Source organism: Pelmatolapia mariae, linkage group LG20 (genome assembly GCF_036321145.2).
Source record: "Pelmatolapia mariae isolate MD_Pm_ZW linkage group LG20, Pm_UMD_F_2, whole genome shotgun sequence".
Taxonomy (NCBI): Eukaryota; Metazoa; Chordata; class Actinopteri; order Cichliformes; family Cichlidae; genus Pelmatolapia; species Pelmatolapia mariae.
Genome location: NC_086244.1, coordinates 4,950,578 through 4,972,637, shown reverse-complemented (window position 1 = coordinate 4,972,637; position 22,060 = coordinate 4,950,578). Strand labels below are relative to the sequence as shown.

The 22,060-nt window shown below is 41.0% G+C and overlaps 1 protein-coding gene across 5 annotated transcripts in view; it reads left to right on the top strand.

Moving 5' to 3' along the window:
* magixa (MAGI family member, X-linked a) overlaps window positions 1-20,935 on the top strand; it is a 61,199-nt gene extending 40,264 nt beyond the window's left edge. For 3 of the 5 annotated variants that reach the window (XM_063464141.1, XM_063464138.1, XM_063464139.1), the window contains 5 exons: window positions 9,754-9,948; window positions 10,753-10,829; window positions 11,196-11,345; window positions 13,007-13,145; window positions 15,822-20,935. In XM_063464141.1, the coding sequence (XP_063320211.1) occupies window positions 9,754-9,948; window positions 10,753-10,829; window positions 11,196-11,345; window positions 13,007-13,145; window positions 15,822-16,591 (1,331 nt within the window). In that variant the 3' untranslated portion in view covers window positions 16,592-20,935. Of the gene's footprint in view, window positions 1-9,753; window positions 9,949-10,752; window positions 10,830-11,195; window positions 11,346-13,006; window positions 13,146-14,513; window positions 14,602-15,821 lie in introns of all 5 variants that reach the window. The other 2 variants (XM_063464142.1, XM_063464140.1) reach the window with 2 other exon arrangements.
* Window positions 20,936-22,060: the final 1,125 nt, after the last annotated feature.

Genomic DNA, 22,060 nt, shown 5'->3' with positions numbered 1-22,060 from the left:
TACTCGATGCATTCAGCATGAGTTTAATATGCACATTAGATTTCTTGATGAGAACTCTTTGTCAGTTTGAAATGCAAAGTTGTCTGGCATTATGTTTCAGCTAACTGTTTTTTTTCTCCATATGTATTATCCTAAATATCAGGGACACTGTTTTTTTTACAGATATATAGAGAATAAAGAAAATTATTTCACCTTAACTAAAACACGATTCGAGTCTTTCCCTTAGGATTCACATTATCAGGACTTGTTTTGTATTCCCACAAGAAAGTTGAGTCCCTTCACTACGACGGTCTAAACAGATTTATGTTCCCACATCATCAGTAATGCAAACATGCACAGGGCTGAAGAATGACCTTGTTAGCAAATTTCAATTTTTAATTAAATATTTCTTTAATTTTTGTTACCTTTGCTGTTTTCTGACAATATTAAAACAATGTGTGCGCCTGTGTGTAAGTTATGTAATATTAAATCTTCATGACATAACCCTTTGAAATTCACTCAGAGCTTAGCTTCATCTGCCGGTCTGTTTGTGTCCAGATGTGCTGTCTATTTCCAGCTGTGATTCACTGTTAAAGGAGTCCCAAAATAAACATGAGAATATATATGTAGCCTTTATTAATCCTTACAGTTCAACTATTCCTCTCATTTTCCATCTCTGTGTTTTTAATTATGAATATTACTTAAATAAAAGATTATTTATAATATCCTGGCTCTTTATGATATGGTGAAAGAACAGGAAGGTTCCTGACAAAGTCAGTCTGAAGGTCTTGAATATGTTTTGTGGTAAAAACTAAACAGTCAGTGACTTAATTTGATTGGTAAATTTCTTACAGTGGCCTCTTCTCTCTAATCTGATAACCATTTCACTTGCTTTACACACGATGCTGTTTTAGCTCTCACAGTTTGTTTAAAGATTCAGGCTTGCCTGAAGGCTCTGCAGTGTTATACTCTCAGCTGAAACACTGCCTTTCCACAACCACGCTTCAGAATCAAGACTCTATTTATTGAATTTAAAAGTTTGGACGTTTTATAGGCTGGACTGGTGACATGAATCATCAGTTGGCTACAGCAATAGACTGTATATGAAACATAGACGTAGCCTATTGAAAAGGTAGAAGTCAATGAGGAGGAGGAGCCTTAAACCTGTGTTCTTTCAGCAAAGGGTCATTCTGACATCAAAAAGAAGTCATGTTGTACAGAGGTTTAGAAAAGTGTTTACATTTTCTTAATGAATTTCTGGTCTCAGTTGCTAATTTCAAGCCTTACTGAAAAGAAAACAACATTGAGTTGTAAATTATAATTCCATTTAAAGTCAAAGGGACAAATGAATACATTTTCACCATGAGCGTGCAGCATCCCTGGGTTTTTCAGTCACATGTGACCCCTTGTTTGGCTTCAGCATCCAAAGATGGTCGGCAGCAAGAGGGCCTCATTAACCCAATAATGCCCTTTGTATCATATTTGATAGATGAGTTTCTGAGACCTCTATCGCATCAACATGATCAATACTTGCCATAATTTCAAAATGTTATCGACAAAACTCTTTTTTTTTTGTCTAAAATTAACATTTTTGCTAATAAAACTTGCCAAAAACGGCCAATGTATCAAATGTCAAATCATAAACATGATATAGCAAAAAAAAAAAAAGTGAATTTTATTATAAGGGTTAATAAACATCCCAGTTCCAAAAAATCTGAATTTTCTGGCTATTTCTTCATGGGTTGGGTTTTACAGGGTTAACCAATGGGTGACATCACTGTGGCCAGATACATCTTTGGCTGGAAACAACCACCAAATAGCCAAAAGGACCAAAAATAATACATAGTGATGAGCATTATGTGTCCTTATTTAAAAACTGACCCGTTGTTATACAGCTCAGCCAACTCCTGCATGCTGACTTCTTTCCTGTCCCATTCCAGTCACACTATGAACAGCAAAGCTCACTCCCATTCCGCATGATTCCCAGGGGAATGCCGTGACTCAAAGGATTTCTGAAAAAACGTTAGCCTGTGCTCCCGAGGCAGTCGTGTGTCGAGTGTGAATGCGTCTGTTCGTGCTTTAGCATTCGGAATAGGAGATGTTAAACTTTCTATTAATAGCAGCTTTAATCCATAATTCAGCAGAATTATGAGCTGGGCTGTGTGTGTTTGACAAACTGGAGCGCAGGTGACTTCAGGCTTATTGGACTATGAAATTGGACAGACACACACATTTGTCTTTCAGCACTTGTGAGGACTTCCTGTACATGATGCATTAACGTGCTTCTTACCCTGAACCTGAACTCTCACCTGTGCTCTAGCAGTCTTCTGAAGCTCTCTCCCAAGGTGGGCTACAGACTCAACATCCTCACAATGAGAAACGTCCTCATGTATTTAACCATTCACCCGTAAAAGTCCCACAGCATAAAACTCCAAATATTAATACTCAGACATCATCTGCTTATTGCGCTGCTGACAAAATCTGTTTATTAGCATAACTCTGATTTTCTAAACACATAAAATTCAGTTATGTCGTGCTGCAGTGACATGTGCTGTTATTACTTGGTTACATGTGGTCATATTTGAGTATTTATATTAAATTACAGAGGCTATAGTCTGTATATAAATGGGAAGCATCAATAAAATCACTGCAAACATTCTGCTATGACACTGCTATAATCTGTCATAAAAAAATGATGACAAACATATTTGAGTTACAGCAAATCAATCAGACAGCAAAAGTGAAAAACACTCTGATCGCCGTGTTGAACCTCAGGACTCTGTGTGAGGCTGAGTTTACTGAAACTGTGTGAACTGATGTGTGTAAAAGTACAGATTATAATTTGCCACTTCATGGTTCAGGCTGATGACCCATGGCGACTAGTGGGAGAGGCATGACTTTAGCCAAAGTTGAAGGTTTATCAATCAAAGTTATTGGATTCAATATGATTGGAATAAAGTGTAATAATAGGTGCTCCTGCTGTTCATGTGGTAACTACCTGACTTTGGGGATGCTCCGACAGCCCCTCCTGCAGATGGGGGGGCCCATGTTGCTCTTTAGGGCTGGACCTGTAGGCTGGCTTTATATATGTGCAGGTGAGCCTTCTGAAGCCAGTCAGAGGTGGGACTAAATCAGTAAGCAGGGCAATGATAATGCTGACAAAAAACCAATAATTGGTTGTGGCGCACATAAAGCGATTCCAGCATCAGACTACAACACCTTCTGGGTGCCTCGTAGGTGAGGATATTCTGGCATGTCCTACTGGGAGGAGACTCCGGGGTAGATGGAGGACATGCTGAAGAAATTACATCTCTCAGCTGGCTCGGGAACGCCTTAGGAAATTTTCCGTACTATATTTTATGTTTTGAGACTTCAAACTGCAATATTGTGAGGACTGATTCTTAAATAACGCTTTTCTACTGAAGCAGTCTAAGTGCTTTATACAACGTGCATCATTCACCCATTTATAGAAGCACTATCGAACATTTACACAATGAACACATCTGAGTCCCTGGATCACCCCGGGATTTAACCACCAACCTTCCAATTAGTGGATTACCTGTTCTACCTCGTGAGCTATAACCACCCCTGATAGAGATGTGAAATGTAGATATAGATGGATCTGAAATTGTGGAACATATTGAATATAGAAAACTCAGCAGATACAAAATGAATTTAGGTTTTTGTTTTTTCCAAGAGCTCTTTGTGTGCTTCCCCAACATCTAAAGGCATGTAACTGTGTCTCCTGGGGTTGTTTTTCACTCTAGCAGACCTAAGCCTGGTTTAGAGCCAGAGCCTAATCTGAAATACAATTATTCATGTTTCAACAGTCAGAGCAGCGTCTCTTATCCGGGGGAAAAAGTTCCAGTGTAGCAGGTCTAGAATCAGGAGCCACTTACGTCAGGGGTGCAGGATTATCAATACCAAATAAGACTTTATAAGTAATTTAAAGCAGCAGTGTGTAGAAAACTGAGTTTTTTTCTTTTTTTTTCCATTTATAAAATGCCAGCTGGTGATAACAAAACATCAAATGGCAGGGAAAATGTGATGAATGTCATGAAGCTAGCTATTATGTGTTGATGTTGATATGTTAACATGGCCCTATTGCGGGCCTCTAGCCTTTTAGAAAGAAGGCAGAGCGGACTTGTTTGCGACTCTGCACCAGCAGAAAAAGCACCTGGGTTCATGCTGGCAGACAGGAGGTATGTGTGATGTTTGAGGAATGTGGAAAAGGTCTTATGATGAGGATTTATTCTGTGTGCAGGCACAGGAGGGTCTTTTGGCAGCATAACAACATCAGTAAATCATTTTAGGTATTATTTTCAAACCCCAAACAACCAAACAGCATCTTTTCTGAGCCATACACAGAAAACTGCATCAGAGTTTACCACAAGGACAGTAAATAAACAAAAACACGATGAGCCGCCTGACCAAAGAGTCTGGATCGTGGTGCTGGTCGTGGTGCTGTGGTGAAAATCATGAATGTTTAGTTACTTTGAGGAGATGTCAAGCTGAATTTTTCCTCAACAGGTTAATATTTTATTGGTTTTCTTTGTGCAGCACATCTGGAGTCAGAGCTGTGGTTGGAGAAACTGTTCTAGCAGATGTTCTCATACATGATTCATCGAGTCAGACCCAGAGAGGCCTCACATGGAAGGAGAAGGAAATGTCCAGAAGTACATATTAGGACATATGAAATAGTTGTAAGTTTGAGCAGAAAAAACGGCTGAATAGAAGTTTGATTTATGGATTTTTGGCACAATTTTTAAAGTTTTTTATAGTTTCTTCAATAATTTAAGTTCTTTAACTTGTAGTTTCGGTCCCACACCTTACCCCCGCCCTACATCGAAAACAAGGGATTTGTGTGAAACTGTTGACATGATGTGTCAAGCTGAAAAGGAGGTTGGTCTTTACTTAGTCTCTACTTTGTTTTTACTGCAAAACTTTACCAGAGCCTAAAAAATACATTGTTCAATGGACCAAGAGGGAACACGGGGCACTGTCATTAGGAGACACACAGGACTTTATCCTCTGGGATGGGGGGCTATGATTTGTAGAGGACACAGTTTCTGTATCTGTAAACCACCACAGTTGGTTTTACATCAGACAATTAAGATGTGAGTGCAGACGTGTGAGTTTCAGCTTTATTTCAAGGGTTTTACAAAAACCTTTGCATGAACTTTTTTGGAGTATTTGGATATTTTTATGCACATCCCCAAATTTTTAGAGGCTTAAAGGTAAACAAGTTAAAATGATTTTGAATGTTTTTAACACTTGAATGAAAACAAGACCAAATGCTGCATTTTTACAGGTTTTTACTGCCGTCACCTTCAGTTGCTGCTTGTGGGTCTCTCTGCCTTCTGTTTTCTATTTAATAACTGAAAAGCTGCCCTGTTGCGTTGAGATCAGCTGACTGACTGTTAGTTCCATTTCTTCACCTTGAGAAACTCTTGGGTTGCTTTTACTGTCTGCAGCTGCTGTTATTGGGTCATTGAAGGATCTGTCCTAATCTGAGCAGAGAGTATAACCATGTACACTTCATAATTCATCCTGCTGCTTCTATCAGCAGTCACATGATTAATGAACACCAGTGACCCAGTTCCACCAGTGACAATGACACGCCCCGAGAGTGTTCTTGACATGGTTAGATGTTGTAAAATTGTTTTTCTGAACAATGGAAAGAATTCTGTGATCATGCACTTCAGGCCAGTCCATTCATTGATTTTACCAGACTGTTGATTTTTTACCACTTGTAAAGTTCTTGCTCTCTCTCTTCTTTACAGTGAAAAGCTCTATAATACAAATTCAGCACTTTGAGTAAACTTCTGATGTCTGCTTCATTTGTAATCAAGTAACAAAGAAGCGGGCCTGACCATGAAACTGCTTTGTCCTCTGAAAATGTGAGACTGTGTATAGAAACTATGGTCTCATAGTACCTGTGAGACCAAGCTGCTATCGTCCTGTAAGAAGCAACTGGATATGCATGAAGGCAAAGGCAGGGAGACAGATCTGTGCACAGAAATACAAAAGACACAAAGATTTGTAGTGACTGTTTATCAGTTTTGGGTTTTTCTCATCGCTCTCTGCCTGCAGCTGTCAGCCTGGATATTATCACACTTCTCCTCCTCTGCTTCACTGAAGCATATTTCTCTCTCTGTAGCCTCGCGTTGCCTCCTCCACCGACTGAACACAGTGATCTCAGCACTTTCTTATCAGCTCACACGCTCGCATTCACCCTCCTACACCGTGTGTTTAAACAGCGTTAAATACACACTCTTTTGCCTCTTTGATATTTTAAAGCTTCTTAAAGTGACTTTAAAGGTGCAGGTGGGATTTTTTTCCTGCTTCAGTCCATTCTCTGCGAATCCTGTTTACATCGCAGTCCTGCGAGTGCAGGTCAGTTTATTTGTTCAGGCTGTGTGTCTGAGCTGCAGGTCGACGGCAGCTGTTCCTGAACAGCACGAAAAATTCTCATGCAGGTTTTCTCACGTCGGGGCAGCCTCTGTTTAATTAACTTTCAGCTTCATTTGAAGTAGTACGTTAATCCGCCAGAGTCAGTGATAAAAGCCAGCTGCATTTTTAATATTTTCAATATATATTTTTTATATGAGATTATATCCTGTCCATTCATAGTGTGCACTGAACCAGCCAACAGGTCATTTAGAAATATTATGTGTATAAAAAGTTCATTTCAGCTCATAATTTTTCAACTTTATAAATTTATACTCTACATAGGAACCCTTTGGCTCATTTTTGTACCTTTTTATAACTGTATGTTATTTCTCTATGACTGTTGCTTTTTGGTCATCTCTTATTGTCGCCGTTATCATTTTTTAATCTCCTTTTAGTCATTTTATGTCACTTGCTCATTTTACAAGTGGTTGCGTCCATTTTTTTTTTGCCATTTTTATGGCTGTTTTGTGCATCATAAGTCAGTCAATATGCAGTGTTTTTGTTCTACATACCACTAACAGCTGCTGTCTTTGTTAAACTGGGTCATGTGAGCAGGTTACTGTAATCAGGTGAGCTCTCTGGCCTTCAGTCACTTCATGTTTTATCTCCTAGACTTTACAACCTGAAACTCTGCACACAGTCAGGGGTTGGGACTCGGTGGTGGTGGTTTCAGGGTCATCGGTTTGTGTATTTGCTGGTCATGTGACCACGCAGTCTGTTCAACCGGAAGCGTTTTTTTCTTTTTCATTTGTCTTCCATTTTCTTTGTTCTCAGCGATTCAATGATTAGTGTCTCTGAGCTAGAAAATCTTTCTGAGAATTTCCCCCCATGGTCCTCCCTCCCAGAGATTTCAACACTGGCTTGGATCAACGTGTGTGTGTGTGTGTAGGGGTGTGTGTGTGTGTGTGTGTGTGTGTAGGGGTGTGTGTGTGTGTGTGTGTGTGTGTCTGTCTTTGTGAGGACTGTCCTCACTTTAAAACAGACATTTAAAAGGATTTTTAAGGTTTTAGATTTGGTTTTGAGCTTCAGCTTTAGTTTATGTGCACTTGGTATGCGTGTTATAGAAATAATACAAAGGCATAATTCTGTATGTGATACCACATTATGGGGACTTGAACAGGTAAATAATTTAATGCTACATCTTTGGTTTAAGGTTAGCTTAACTTCTGACCAGTGTGAATCTCCAGAAATGACTTTAAACACTACATTGGCCCCTGAAGTGACAGAAACAAGACGTGTGTGTGTGTGAACTTGGCTGTTACAAAAACAAACTCCTACAAATGTTTTTCCCTCAGTTTAGTGATTAAAAAGGGGAAAAAATGAGTTCAGAGCAGGATCGAGCTGAGATTAACTGGTTCTAAACAAGATTTAGTATTGGTGCAAAGTCCACCAGTGATTAATGAACGTGCTCAGATAGGCGCACCTCAGAGTGCCTCCATTGTGACAAATTTAAAATAAAAAATAATTTCTGATCTGCTTCCTAGGATGGCTGCAGAAAATTGTCATTTGTGCCTTTCAAAGCAACAAGATGATTTCTATCTGCAGTAATTTATATTTGGTAGTAGGGATGGGAGAACCGGCTATTGTAGGAAACCGGTTCCCAGTAGTCCAGTTCCTCGAAATTGTTAGTGTGCCTGCCTATCGATCCCGCTTATTGGTTCCTGCACTTGCACTACAATCAGCTGATGTCAGTTCGCGTGCCAGAGGAGGAAAATAGTGACACAGTCTGGAGTGTGGATGTGGACATTTATTTTTATTGCACAAAAGGACGAGATAAAGAGAAAAGAGAAAGATCTTAGAGACGTGTGTGTCCTCATTAGGGACTTGTGTTGGTGTGGGGTTGTAGCCTCAGGTTTATATTGTTAAATGGTGATAATGAGACATTGTGCTTCAGCCATATTACAGAGTAACATGAAAGTAACGAGTGTAATGAGAACTTTTTCCCGGGAGTAAATAACTGCATCATTTTTAAGAAAAGTGTTCTGTGTAATATGCGTAATAATGATTTTTTGAGTAACAACTCCAACACTGATTATAACAAAGAGGTAAAATAACACGCACAAACATTTGACTACAGCATGCAATTAATTTGCATGAATATTATTTCTTTATTGCTCATTGGTGGTGGCTCAACCCAATGAGAATCGATAAGGAATCAAGTCGATAAATGATATTGATAATGGAATCAGAATCACTATATTCTTATCAATTCCCTTCCCTATTTGGTAGCATGGCTCGATTATGGCTTCCTGCGCTGACATGGAAATGCATGACGCAGGGAGAGCACGCTATCCTGCCCTTCCATGTACATATGTGAAAACCCCAGAGGCAAGGAGCGCAGAAGCACGGCACTCAGAACAGGCGTCAGTAACAACACGACATGGATTAATTCAGAAAAGGCCATAGCAGGAGTGCCTGGGGTGGAGGTGGGTTGCAGAGTGGATTGCACATGTGCAGCAACTTTACAAAGGTTAAAGCAACTCAAAGATTACTTTCTTTAGGAAATTTGTGTCAAAGGTTTTCAGTTTGATTCAGTTTTCTGTTTGGAAATAGTGCACGTTGTTCTGTGCTGTGGTTTCCCTCCTCCTCCCGGCAGTTCCCCTCCTCCCCACTAACACTGCTACTGCCTGCATCACTTTCTCTTCATGCTAGAAATGGGAACTAAAGTTGTCAGAGTCCCAGTCTTTATATGTCTTGGCAGGTGGGCAGGGCTACTTTAATCAGGTGCACCATTAGTCTTAGTTTTGAGGACAAAATTACAATTACAGGCAAGTGTACATTATACTCAAACGTTGCTCTGTCCAACCTCACCAACACGTTTCTGTGACGGTGTTTAGGCATCGATCCTGCCCTCACAGGACGCCTTTGGGTGTCATACAGGAGTGAAAACCAGATCACTGCTGTGTGCGAGTCTTTGTTTCTTTGTTTCTACTCTGTGCTGATAGACAACAGTCATGTGACCACCAGAGGTCATACCAACACCCTGCAGATGGTGTTAATGTGGTTTGACTGTGGGTCTTTCTGCTCCTTCATTTAGCTGCACCAGCTGGTAGTTCAGCCAAGCAGAGTGAACAGGCCTCAATTATTAAAACTGAAGCACATGTATTATTACACAGCAGCGAGGAGAGAATACACAGCGCCGGCTAAAGTCTCACAGTTCTGAGTAAATCCTGTCCTAATCGTTAATTGTACTTTTTGGAAAAATATTTGGGAAGTTTCAGTGTTCTTATTTGTCATTTCAACTCAGCAGTCTGTACCAAAAATATCATGATTTGTCCAGGTGATGTCTGACCATGTGACCTCTTTCTCTCCTTTCTCCAGCCCCATCGCTGATGTCTCACCGGTTCGTGACGGTGCGTCGTGGCAGCCCGGCGGCTCGCAGCGGGCAGATCCAGCCTGGAGACCAGCTGGAGGCGGTGGAGGGTCGGCCGGTCGCAGGTCTACAGCACCGAGACCTGGCCCAGATCCTGAGGAGAGCCGGGAACACACTGAGACTGAGCATCACTCCTCGACACCGTATGAAAAAACACAGATACACTAAAAACACTTATACCTACAGTAAGGCCAGTAACTGTAAATAAGCCTTTTAGCTTCCTTTGCTTCACTTTTAAGCCAGCTTTCTTCTGATTGGTTACCTGAAGTGAACAAAGCAACTGAGCAGCAGGCGGGGCTTCTGTGCAGCTGGTTCTGGTTTCTTCCTGTTAAAAGGGAGTTTTTCCTTCCCACTGTCGCCAAATGTTAGCTCAAAGACGGTTGTGTGATGGGGTTTCTTTATAATATTATAGGGTCTGTAGCTTACAATATAAAGCACCTTGAGGGGACCGGTGTTGTGAATTGGCACTGCATAAAGAAACTGAACTCTAATTACTGCTAACACTGTGAAAGTGGAGGATTCATATTTTGATTATTTTCTTGCACCTTGGACATCAAATACTTTACAGAGAGCTCTAAAGTTAGACACAAAGACATCACCGCAGCAGTATTATAGCTTATACTTGTATGGCTGCTACACTAGCCGTGTCTCTCCAGTCAGACACTAAAATATTTTCCTTAGAATAATATTGCTTCAGCCTTTAATATCTCTGCCTCTCCCTCTATGACAGCTGAGGCTCCAGCCCCCCCTGCAATCCTGAATTGAATAAGCGGTTACGAAAGTGGATGGATGATGAAATATTTTTCCTAAACTGCTTAAATTAACAGATTTTGTACTGAAAGATAACACTTATCTTTCACGTCTTGATTGCCTAATTTTTAAATCTACTGTGATGGTAAATAAAGTCATCTCATCTCCCTTCTCATTGTCTTTTTCACTTCTTCCAGATTCCTCTTCCCTGACCGAAGCCGCAGATCTGGACATAGATGGTCGGATGATAAAAGGACCCAGAGGGAGGTCAAAGGTCGGTTTAACTTTTGTTTTGTTGTAGTATTACTTTGATCGGTGACTGTCATCTTAAGCCTTCTTCACACATGAATTGCAGCCCTGAATTTGTCTTGACATGTGGTGCATGTGAGTGGACAAATGACCAGGTGTAGGTGTTCCACTTCCTGCACGTCCTGCCGAGGACAGGATGTGCAGGAAGCACCACCTAAATCAGAAAGTGTTTCCAGCTGTGCAAAAGTGTCTGAAGCAGACCGCTTCCTGCTGTGTGCTACATTTACCTCTAAATTCTCTGAAGTTTACACTGGAAGACAGCTGTACTGTGGGACTGTCATTAAAGAGGCAGTACTGTTTAGTATCAGCAGCATTGTCTGTCTGTGTCCAGCAGGAGGAGTCAAAGTTCTACAGCGTGGACCTGGAGCGAGGTCCTACGGGTTTCGGTTTTTCTCTGAGGGGAGGCAGTGAATACAACATGGGACTGTATGTACTCGGGCTGATGGACGGGGGGCCAGCCCAGCGCAGCAACAAGATACAGGTACACGTGTACTCGTACTATTTAAATACACATACAGGTGCAAAATGCAAAATCCTGTTCATCATTTTAGATTTAGGTTCAGGCTACGGTGTCAGTCATTAGTTCAGCTGTTTCACAACAAAAGTCTTACTGAGGAGACCGAATTCTTGTTTTTATTGTGAAAGAGGTGCAGGAAGTCTTATTGGGGTTTTTTTCTTATTTCTTTTAACAATAATCTAATCTACTGATTAAAACCCTTCAATAATACTTTAATGCAGGTGAATCTATATGAGAGGAAAATAAAATGTGTACACCTTAAACATTAATGTTGACGATCACAGGCATCCATTAAAAACATTTGGACATATTTCAGCATCCTCATGAAACGAATGCGATGAGAAGTCTTTTCCTGACTTGGTAGAATAAACTCTGACAGTGAAACCATGAGCCTGATCCAGGATTTTCTCAGAGTTTCCGTCAACTGTCCGATTAGTAGATGACACCTTCTACCTGCTGAGCTGCAGGAGAGAAGCCTCCCCAGTGTTACTGCATTTGTGCTGTGCAGAGATTCAGAGATGCTCTATTAAATCTACTGATGATTCGTCTGCAGAAACGCTCTCTGTGATCTGTCATATCTGGTACTGTTAAAATACACGACACCGCTGAGCCAAAACACTGACCTCCAGGGGAAGTGAACATCATTGGGTGTCAGGTAGGGACAGTCCAAGTCTGCAGGGGTGAGGACTTACCTCAGACTTGTTTAGAGAACAAGTCTGACAAACTTCTGGGGACTTAAAGGATCTGCTGCTGATATATATGGAAGTCCAGTCCCACTGGGAAGCTCGGAAGTCTGTAGAGTCCAATTCTTGGCTGGTTCAAGGAGATGCCAGATTTGTGGAGAAAAAATGGAGACTCAGAGTTGGTGTGATTGATGCTTGATCTGGTCTAAACGTGTTTCCTATATGAACTGAACTTTGGGCACAGTGAAACAGCAGGAAATGCAGCGGAGACGTTTCCACTCAGACAAACATCACTCAGGATCTCCATCACGTCGTTCTTTGTGATATTAAACCTTCTGAAATATTCAAAGCTTCACTTTGTGCCTGCAGCTCTGAGACTCCGATCATCAAACATTCAACATCGCAGCTGCTCGCATCGTTCTGCTTCCGTTTTAGTTGTTCCACAAAAAAAAAGAACTTCACAAAATGCTCTGCAGCAAATGTAGCGCCCCCCAGAGGCCGAAACAGCCAACCTTTCTGAACAGTTCAAATCCTGATGACTCAAACCACCTGAATGTGTCATGTTTGTCCAGCATCTGTCAACTGCAAGTTGAATGTTTTTAACACAGAGCTGAATTAAAAGTGAATTAAAGTAAATATCTAAACAGTTTAAGCAGCTTTAGCACTTTAGATCTAAGAAGTAAAATATTGGACTGAAATATGGACTGAAAATAATAATAATAATCTGATCTGTAATTGTCTCTCTGATGTCTTGCAGCTGAATTTAGTTTTCAATACTGTCAGCTTCCTCAACAATCTGCACAAAGACTTTTTCAGTTCTGATGATTGCACATGCTCCTGCAGACAGAGGATGTTTGTCGGTGCCTGAAATAACATATACTCAGTTTTATGCTTTATGCATTTTCCTCCTGATGGTAAACAAGGTGTCACCGTGTGTTGCAGGTGTCCGACCAGCTGGTGGAGATAAATGGAGACAGTACAGCAGGAATGACTCACAGTCAGGCCGTTGAGCAGATCAGAAGAGGAGGACATCGAATCCACCTCGTCCTCAAGAAGGGAAACGGATACGTGCCCGACTACGGTGAGACTTCACAGGACGGACTTCAGCTCTGTTACACATGACACAGCTGAGAGAAAGCTGGGAGACATTCTCTCTGCTAAGACTTCAGTTTCTCTTGCTTAAGTTCTTCTTGATCCTCTCTGAATTCTTTAATCTTTTATATCTTTTAATGGCACACGGTGAAGTTTGACCCCAAAGCATAGAAGGATCACTGAGTCACTCTGGGCATGTGTCCAGGGGCACTCTGTCTCATTATCCATCTACAGCTTACAATCAGCAAGATTAATAATAATCCTGCTGACAAATACACAGATAAACCAGCAGCACTGAAAACTGCCTGGACTCTTTAGTGACTCACTTGCTCTGTTAAGACAAGAGACTGAGGAAATAGCTGGGAAAGCTCTAACTTTCACAGCCTGCCCACAGCAGCTGAAAACTGACATGTTCCAGGAGAGTTTGCATTTTCTGACCTCATAAGGTCGGAATTTGTGCAGAAAATCGCTTTTGTGTCTCTAGCCGCAGGGTTGCCAACAAATCGCTACAGACCTTCAAACTTCATGCGGCCTTCCGATTAGCTCAAGATCAGTGCATAGAGAGCTTCCAGGAATGGGTCGAGCAGCTGCATCCAAGGCTTACATCATCGAGTGCAATGCAAAGGGCTGGATGCATTGGTGTAAAGCACGCTGCCACTGGACTCTAGCGCATGGAGACATGTTCTCTGGAGTGACGAGTCACGCTTTTCCTACTGGCCTACTGATGGATGAGTCAGGGTTTGGTGGTTGCCAGGGCAACGGCACTTGTCTGACTGCACTGTGGCAAGTGTAAAGTTTGGTGGAGGGGGAAACAGACAGTTTCTTGGAAACTCTTCTCATAGCTTGAAGAAACAGTAAAGCTTTAAAATAATAAGGTCAGTGAATTTGGAAGCAATCCGTGTAATCCCTAAAAGCTCAGCGTCAGATTGCTCTCAGCGCTCAGCTTCAGAGCGTTTTTTCTTTTTAGGCTCTGCATGATGTCATCAAAAAATAGAATACCCATCCTAATATGGTCATCTCAGCTACAGAAGCCCCTCCCATCAGGTTTCATAAAAGGGGAGGAGTTAAAAAGTTTGTTTCAGGCAGCTTGAATAGCCCAGCCCACTATAAGATAAATAAGGATTATTTTGAATTGAGAGTTATGCAAAGCTACTCTATTAGAGTTCAAAAATATAAATATTGAGATGGAAATAAGAAGATGTTCATGAATACTCTCTTGAAGAGGCTTTTGTAAAGTACTCCCTCATCACTGACCTTTGACCTGCTTCCTCGGCTCTCTCACTGTTTGACTTAACTCTTTCTTTGACTCTCTTTTCCTCTCCTTCCTCTTGTTTTTCCTCCTTCTCCTCCTCCTCAGTGGAGCTCTCCAGCCTGTCTCTCTGTATGACCAACTCTAAACAGGGGGAACCCTGCTTCTACGTGATTGGACGCACTGATAACACGCGGTTGGTAACTCCGTGTTTTCCCATCTGCTTTCATTTTCTTCACTTTAACTTCATCAATCCTTCATCTTCACTGATCATCATCAGCTGCAGTCTGCAGCATTATAGTCACATGTGAATAGCCATCAGATTACTGTACTGAGTATTTTAAGTGTTATTATTTGCATGTAAAGCACCACACATATAGGTCCAGTACCTGATAGTGAGTAACCTGACAGTTTTATGTTGTTTCTGTTTAAAGGTACATTACCACCATCTTCTGGTGGTAGTAACATATTACAGCCAACCAGGTCCTGGTAAAACCCTGACTGGCTTTAAGGTGTAGTGGTTAAAATATTTCTTACATGCAGAAAATCCCCAGTGTGACACGGAGAAGTGACACAGACTGAACTTTAGACTTTAGTGCCATCGTGTTGGTCATTTACACCCAGATTAAGAGGGGTGCCAAGTTAGCAGCTAATGTTAGCAAGCAGATTTAGATACCTAATTACTGCTGATTAAGACATTTGAAAAAATTATTGAATTTCTGTGACCAGAACTGGAGCAAAAATTTCATGGACAGGTTGCACCTCACAGCAGGCCTTTTTATTTGTCTGTTAATTTCATTAAAAGGCATCAAAACCACAAACACAAATGAGGCTTCCAGTTCAGTGGCTCATGATGGGAGAGGTGAGGCCCAGCAATCATTCGCTGGTTACACGAGCACACCTGTCCACCAAAGTAGCCACGCCCCTAACTTTAAGGCTTAATAATTCAAAAAGAGCAAGTTTCAAAACAATTCGACTACTTTGCATTAGAGAAACTGCAGCTTTGGCACCTCAGCTTCATTTTTCAGCACTGATGTTTGCATATTTGTAGCAATAGAGAATGTGTATTCTAATATAATAGAGATATAAACCTTCAAAAGTGCCAACATCTGAAATGTTTCTATTTTCATATCTTGGCTACATGATCATGAATTTCTGATTGAACCTCCTGCTTCATTTGTCCTGATTGGTTTTGGTTCAGAGTCTGAACACAAAGCTTCAGACTTTCATATTAGAAAAAAAGATTGGAAACATCAGCAGGGCTGGCAACAGCAGAGGTGCCCGTTGGTCACTTTGGTGATTTTTTTTTTTTGACAGAAGAAAAACCTACTTTTTAAAAAATAAATAAAAGTAATAACCACAATAATTACTTGCAGATATTCAGATAATTATATTCTGTCTCTGTTTGTCCATAAGGCCCTGAGGAAGGAGCCCTCTCCCCCTCCTCCTCTTCACACACCGAGGAGCTGGATGTGGATATGATAACCATGACAACTGCCTCTCTCAGCCAGGAAATAAGACGAGGAAGTGGTGCGGGAGAAGGAGAGAGGAGGAGGAGAGAGAGAGAAACCAAAAGAAGAACAGGAGGAGTAGGATTAGGGCCTCCTGCTCTGGACCTGGACATAGTGGAGGAGGAAGCACGGGTGCTGGAGAGGAGATGGCAAGAGGAGGAGCAAAGGGAGGAGAGGAAGAGAAGAAGTCAGACTGTCAGGCAGATGAAGCAGGATGACCTCAAGGAGCAGGGGAGGAGGAGCAGGAGCTTACCCAGGAGTGATGCCCGCCTCAGGGACTCACCTCTGTCAGAGGAGTCCAGAAGAGGAGGGGGAGAGCGGGAGAGGAGAGAGGAGAGAAACAGCAGCACCAACCGCCGTGCAAAGCATGCTGGGAACTCGGCTGCATCTCAGAAGGCAGCGTTCTCCTTCCTCATGCCGCTGGACGATGACAGCAGTGACAGACATCTTTCCGACAGTGAATCAACAGCCAGTTTTTCGGAGATGCACCTATCAGCAGCCAGCATCGCCGCTGCTGGCTTGAGGGAGGAGTCTGATTGGAGGAGAGCTGAGTTGCCGTTGCAAGATGGAAACGGCCCAGGCCCTTGGCTGAAGCCGAGCACGCAGAGACTGACGCAGGTGCTGACGAGCAGTCAGATCCGTGGGCGGGGACTAGTGGGTGGGCTCTCTCTCTGATTGGCCAGCTGTGAGGGCATTCTCCTCTTTTATTTGCTGATTTTTTTTTTATTGGCTACTTATCAAGGGCTTTTTTGATTGGCCTGCTGGAGAAGACACACCTCCTTCTGAGTCCAACTGGATGACCACAGAAAACTCTGTTTCTAATTGGCTGGTGGGTGACATAACAGCTACACAGACCTGCCGAACCAACACCTTTAATATTACCCATCATGCCTCAGTACATCCTGAGACCTGTATCATAAAGCTATATCGGGCCGCCATCGCCTGTCAGACAATTTCAACCGTCCACTTATTTTATCTTCCTCTCGGGATTCTGTTTTATTTCGACTTGATTCGAGTAACATCCTAATACGGGTTAGGGTTAGATTACAGCGATTGATACATTCACCAAATCACCCGAGCTGCCTGTGGACAGCTGAACTCTTTGTGATACAGGCTCCTGGTCTGCAGACCTGATGTGACGTTTCCGTGTGAAACATCACGTCTGCGTTTCATGGCTTCATCACGATCATCTTCACTCGCATCCTTCCAACTTCAAAATGGTATGCAAACAACATCCGAACCGAACAACGGCGCTGTTTCGTGATTCTCTCTGTGTAATCTGAGCATGTGAATATTACTGGAATGATTTTTTTATTTTTATAAAGCTGAACGTGTAACAAAATTATTATTATAACGATATTAGAGATTAAATAGATCCAGAGATGATTTGATTTGCCTGCTTGCTTGTAAAAATGAAAGGAAAATAACCTGATGATGTAACAGAGCCATACACACGCACACACACATACAGATGTCAGGTCCAGCTGTGGTCCTGTCGGCTGTCGACGAACATAACATCACCATGGCAACATGGCCTGTCTCTATAGCGACAGCCGCGGAGGAGCAGGACGACCTGCAGCTTTGGATCATAACAAGTGCCTCGTTTTGTTTCAGCCTTCGTCCTGCAGACTGTCGCTTCGCAGAAGCTGCAGGCAGAGACGCACGCCGTCACTTCCTGCAACACGTCAAACAACGCCAAGACCTTTCAGACACCAAAATATCCCATCATGCAACAGCCAATACTGAGTTTAATGCTTTTTATAATTGAGACATACTTGAGCTAAGAATCAGTTTGTGTGCCACAAAAACAAAATGACCCGTCATGTTATCTGAATGTGTCTTCGCCTTAACTCCAGAGGTCCCAAAATTAGGGCGGCAACTAATTATTTTCACTACTGAGTAATCTTCATTGATTTTTTTCCCCCTATAAGATGTCAGAAAATAGAAAAGATTCTGCTGTCACTTGTCCAACCCATAAATGCATCTTCAGAGGCCTTTTATGGGTTTTCTTGTTGAAAGATGTTTAATTTACATCAAGTGAATCAAAGGAAATCATTAGATCCTGACTTCTTTTTTTAAGGCATCAGAAAATCTGGCATTTTACCAACTAATTAAATTTATCGATTGATTTTGTAGCTCTGTTTAAAACAACAGGAACAAAATTTACACAGATCTCATCTGTAATCTATAAAATCTCAAAGTTAAATTAAATATAAATGGGTATATCAGATATCTGCACCCTTAAGACATTTGTTAAGAGTGTAGAAATAGTTCTGTCATTTTATAGACAAATCAGTGAGAAGCAACAGCGCAGCCCTGTGTTTGCCATTTGGACTGAGGGTTAGTGTGCACTACAGAGATGTAAATAATATTAAATTAACAGATAAAACCAAAACACTGATTAATGTCCACAGGATAATGTGCAGTGACGTGATGTGAGACTGTCAGTGCATTGCCACATGCATGACGTTCAGAGAATTTCAGCCTAGAAGTTCAAGTCGAATAGTGCAAACAATCACGCACACGTCTCCGCTGAATCAAAATAGCAGAAGAAACAGTGTCTAGATTTTTCTTTTTGTTGTTCACGTAGCAGGTTTTTTAAGCCACATTTAAAATGTTTATTTTAAAGAATTATTCACGCGAGAGTACTTTATTTAAACAACTAATAACGCTAACAACATGGTAAGGCTCCTTTTAAGGAGGACCTATTCTGCCTTCCCTGAGGTCTCGTAACAAACCAAAGTATTAAACATGTCGAAGTAAAACATGGAAGCCAAAAAATATTTAGAAATTAGTAAAATTATTTATAAAAAATATTTTGTTTCTATTTTCACAATAAAATTGGCCAATCACATGGAAGTGGCTGTGCAAAGGAACAGCGTAAGATCGGTAAAAGAAAACTATAAATCATGCTACGCTACGTTAGCTGAGTCCCCGAATAAAGACCAAGAGCTGGAAATGAGCAGAATAGGTCTCCTTTCAGAATCACACCTAAGAAATGTAAAGTTTTTAAAATAAAAGATTATATGATGTAAAAATAATAAAATGGTCACTGCTCTCTGCGGACAAACTGCAGAACAGTGTTTTCACACCTTATTTGTTGTCATTTATGGGCCGATCTACAGTACGTGGTGATGCTGATGTGTCAGATTAACTTAATGTTTTCAGTTTGTGCATCAAAACTCATCCAAAGACTATTTATGACATGAAGAAGCTTCACTCTGTAACAAAGCTGTAAAACGGCTCATTTTAGACCAATGAATGAAAACTATTTGTTGTCCAGACCCGAAGATGAAGGTTTTTTTGTAAATGTCAAACTTTGGACTGTTGAAATGATATTTTAAAAAAATAAATAACCGTGAGCCGAGGAAAGTTATTTCATTTTCATAGACAAAACTATTAATCCAAAGCATTTTTCAGCAGATTGTTAATCAACAATAAAAACAACTGTTAGCTGGATGAGCTTCTTTTTGACAGAGTGAAACTTCATCTTCCTCCAGCTGCTTGTGTTTCAGGACAGTTAAACTTGATGTCAGATCAGTATTTGAGCTGATCAGGGTCACAGCTTTATAGAGGGAAAGGGAATATGAAGCTTGGGGGAAGAAACAGGGTGTAAATATCAGATTTAAAAGCACCTGTTTTGTTTCAAAGATTAACAGTAACCCTTCCCTGTAACAGGCGTTTCTGATTTCACTGTTTGTTTGTTTTTTAAGCTAAATAACATCTGGAAACAGCTGGACTATTAATGACTAACCTCACAGTAAATTTAAGAATATTTTCAAATATGACTTCAAATACAGATTAACCGGTTATTGCCATTACATCAATTATTGGCAAGTAATTTGTAAGTAGCAAGTCAGACTTTATTTTCTATTCAAAGCAAGCTCTTGCATTGAATCTATTAAATAACAGGCTTGCTGCTGCATAGAGGGGACAATAACCACTTAACCCTTTATGATGCCAGAAATCACATTTGCAACACTAATGCAAACATTACATATATGCTGACTTCACTGACCTTGATTTGCAGCGTAAAAATGGAAGAAAGAAGTAAAAATTGTAAAAAAAAAAAGTCTTTTTTAATGCATGCCCTGTAAGGGGTTAAGCATCAGTTCACAAATACTCAGGATTCAGAGCCTCACTGAGGTCACGACAGAACATCCCTTTTTATGCTGAGGACAGTTCACTTCAAAAATCAGTTTTACAGATTTTCTTTCCTTTGAGCTGTTCATCCTTCTAGATGTCTTTGTTGTAAATTGCACAGTTTTGCAGTTTCTTATAGGAACTGCAGGATTTAGAAAGAATGGCTCTGTCCGTTAGAGAGAGGCAAGTCCTAAACTATATGGCCAACTGAAATCAAAACTGTAAATTTAATATTTATTGCTTTGATGTGCTAAAAAATACTTTGAAGTTATAAACCACACAAAAATAAATAAACCAACACCTCATCCATTGATCCATTACATCTCTTGCATCATTTTAATGTCTGTTTCTATGTTCCATCCACAGCCTTAGCAGTTAAACTACAAACCCCTGTGCTACCCTTTAGCCCCACCCTTCTGCCTCCTGTCTTTTAGGGCATTAGGATGTTTGTCTTCTATGCATTTTCTAAGACTGTGTCCTAGCGACTGATTCCCTGATTGGTGCGAGCAGCGCCTAATCACAGGATCGCAGAGTCTGGACTAATGATTCTAACAAAGGATCTGATCATTCAGGTTCTGGTCCAGAGACAACCAGGAAGAGCCGAGTTCTCGCTGGACTGAACAGTTTTACCATCAGACCTGCTCCAAGGCAGCAGGATGGAGGAACGCCACTCAGCTGTTTGCTTAATGCAGTTTTTATCTTCAGCAGTTGGCTGTAAACACGCAGAAGTGACTGAAGCAGCTGATCTGATCCGTCAGTGATCGCTCGGTGTCTTTAGATCCAGTCTGACTTTAAAACTCTGAGCTGGACCAACATCAGCTCAGGTAGACCAAGCTAACTATCCGCAGCCTTGTTCAATAAACAAGCTCATGTGAAAAGAACTGATTATTTGGGAAAATATCTTTATTTGCTTTCTGTTCTCAGGTCAGTGCTGGATAAAGTCGCTTATCCTGACAGCTGAAGCACAGGATAGCAGGCTGAGGATACTGAGGCATGCATGACAAATAAAACATTCAAATTTAAAGCAACACTTTATTGCTAAGCATGAGCAAACAAGCAACCTCTATGGCCACAAGAGTTACTGGAACAAACTTCATAATTTCTTTTCTCTTTAATAACCAGTAACTGAACTTTCCACCAGAGTGTGCAGGCAAAGTCAGCAAGTGGTGGGACCAGAGGCCATAGAAGGTCGCTAACCTGTGGTGATAGGTAAAACAGCTGGGTACTAGGCACAGGTGTGATTTTTAATCATTCTAAGACTCATTGTGTATATATAAAAACTGTATTTAGACACGTGTGAAGCTAACATGTTACAAGTCTGCCACAACTATCAGTTTCAGGTGGAAGGCAATCTTTGAAGAGTACAGCCTTTAGACTATAGATAGAGCTGATATTAAACCAAGATGAGAAATGAGTAAAAATCCTTATTTGATTATTTGTTCAAATAAGGCCTCGTTCACATGAGCATAGAGTAAAGCTTTATATTCAAACACTTGCTAACTCTCCTCCGAGCAGTAGTGAAATTTGAAAGTGTGTGACACACACTTTTCATCTATAGTCCAAGCCAGGTGGGTCACATCTGCACAGTGTCCTACTGACCTTACTATACAGATGGCAAACATGTTGGAGTTCATTTGAAATACACTGTTTGTGCTCACACTTCTTTGTACATGACAGAAAGCTGGAGTGTTTCCTTGATGAAGACACAAAGGTGGATCCTGTGTCACGAGCATCTCTAGCACACCGTCCAGGAATCTGCTAATAACAGCAATGGAAAAAGAATTCTCATGTTTTTAGTGGTCGGATGGCGTCCACGCTGACTCAAACTGCAGAAACTGTGTTTGTGAAGTCTCTATTCCAGCATTCCTCCTACAAATAAGCACAGGTCACTGGCAAAAAGAAATGTGTTTATTTGCATATTAAAAATAGAACTCACAGGCAGATGTAACAGTTAAGTATGCAATAATAACTTCATAACAATATTTTTTTAAAAAGCCTGGG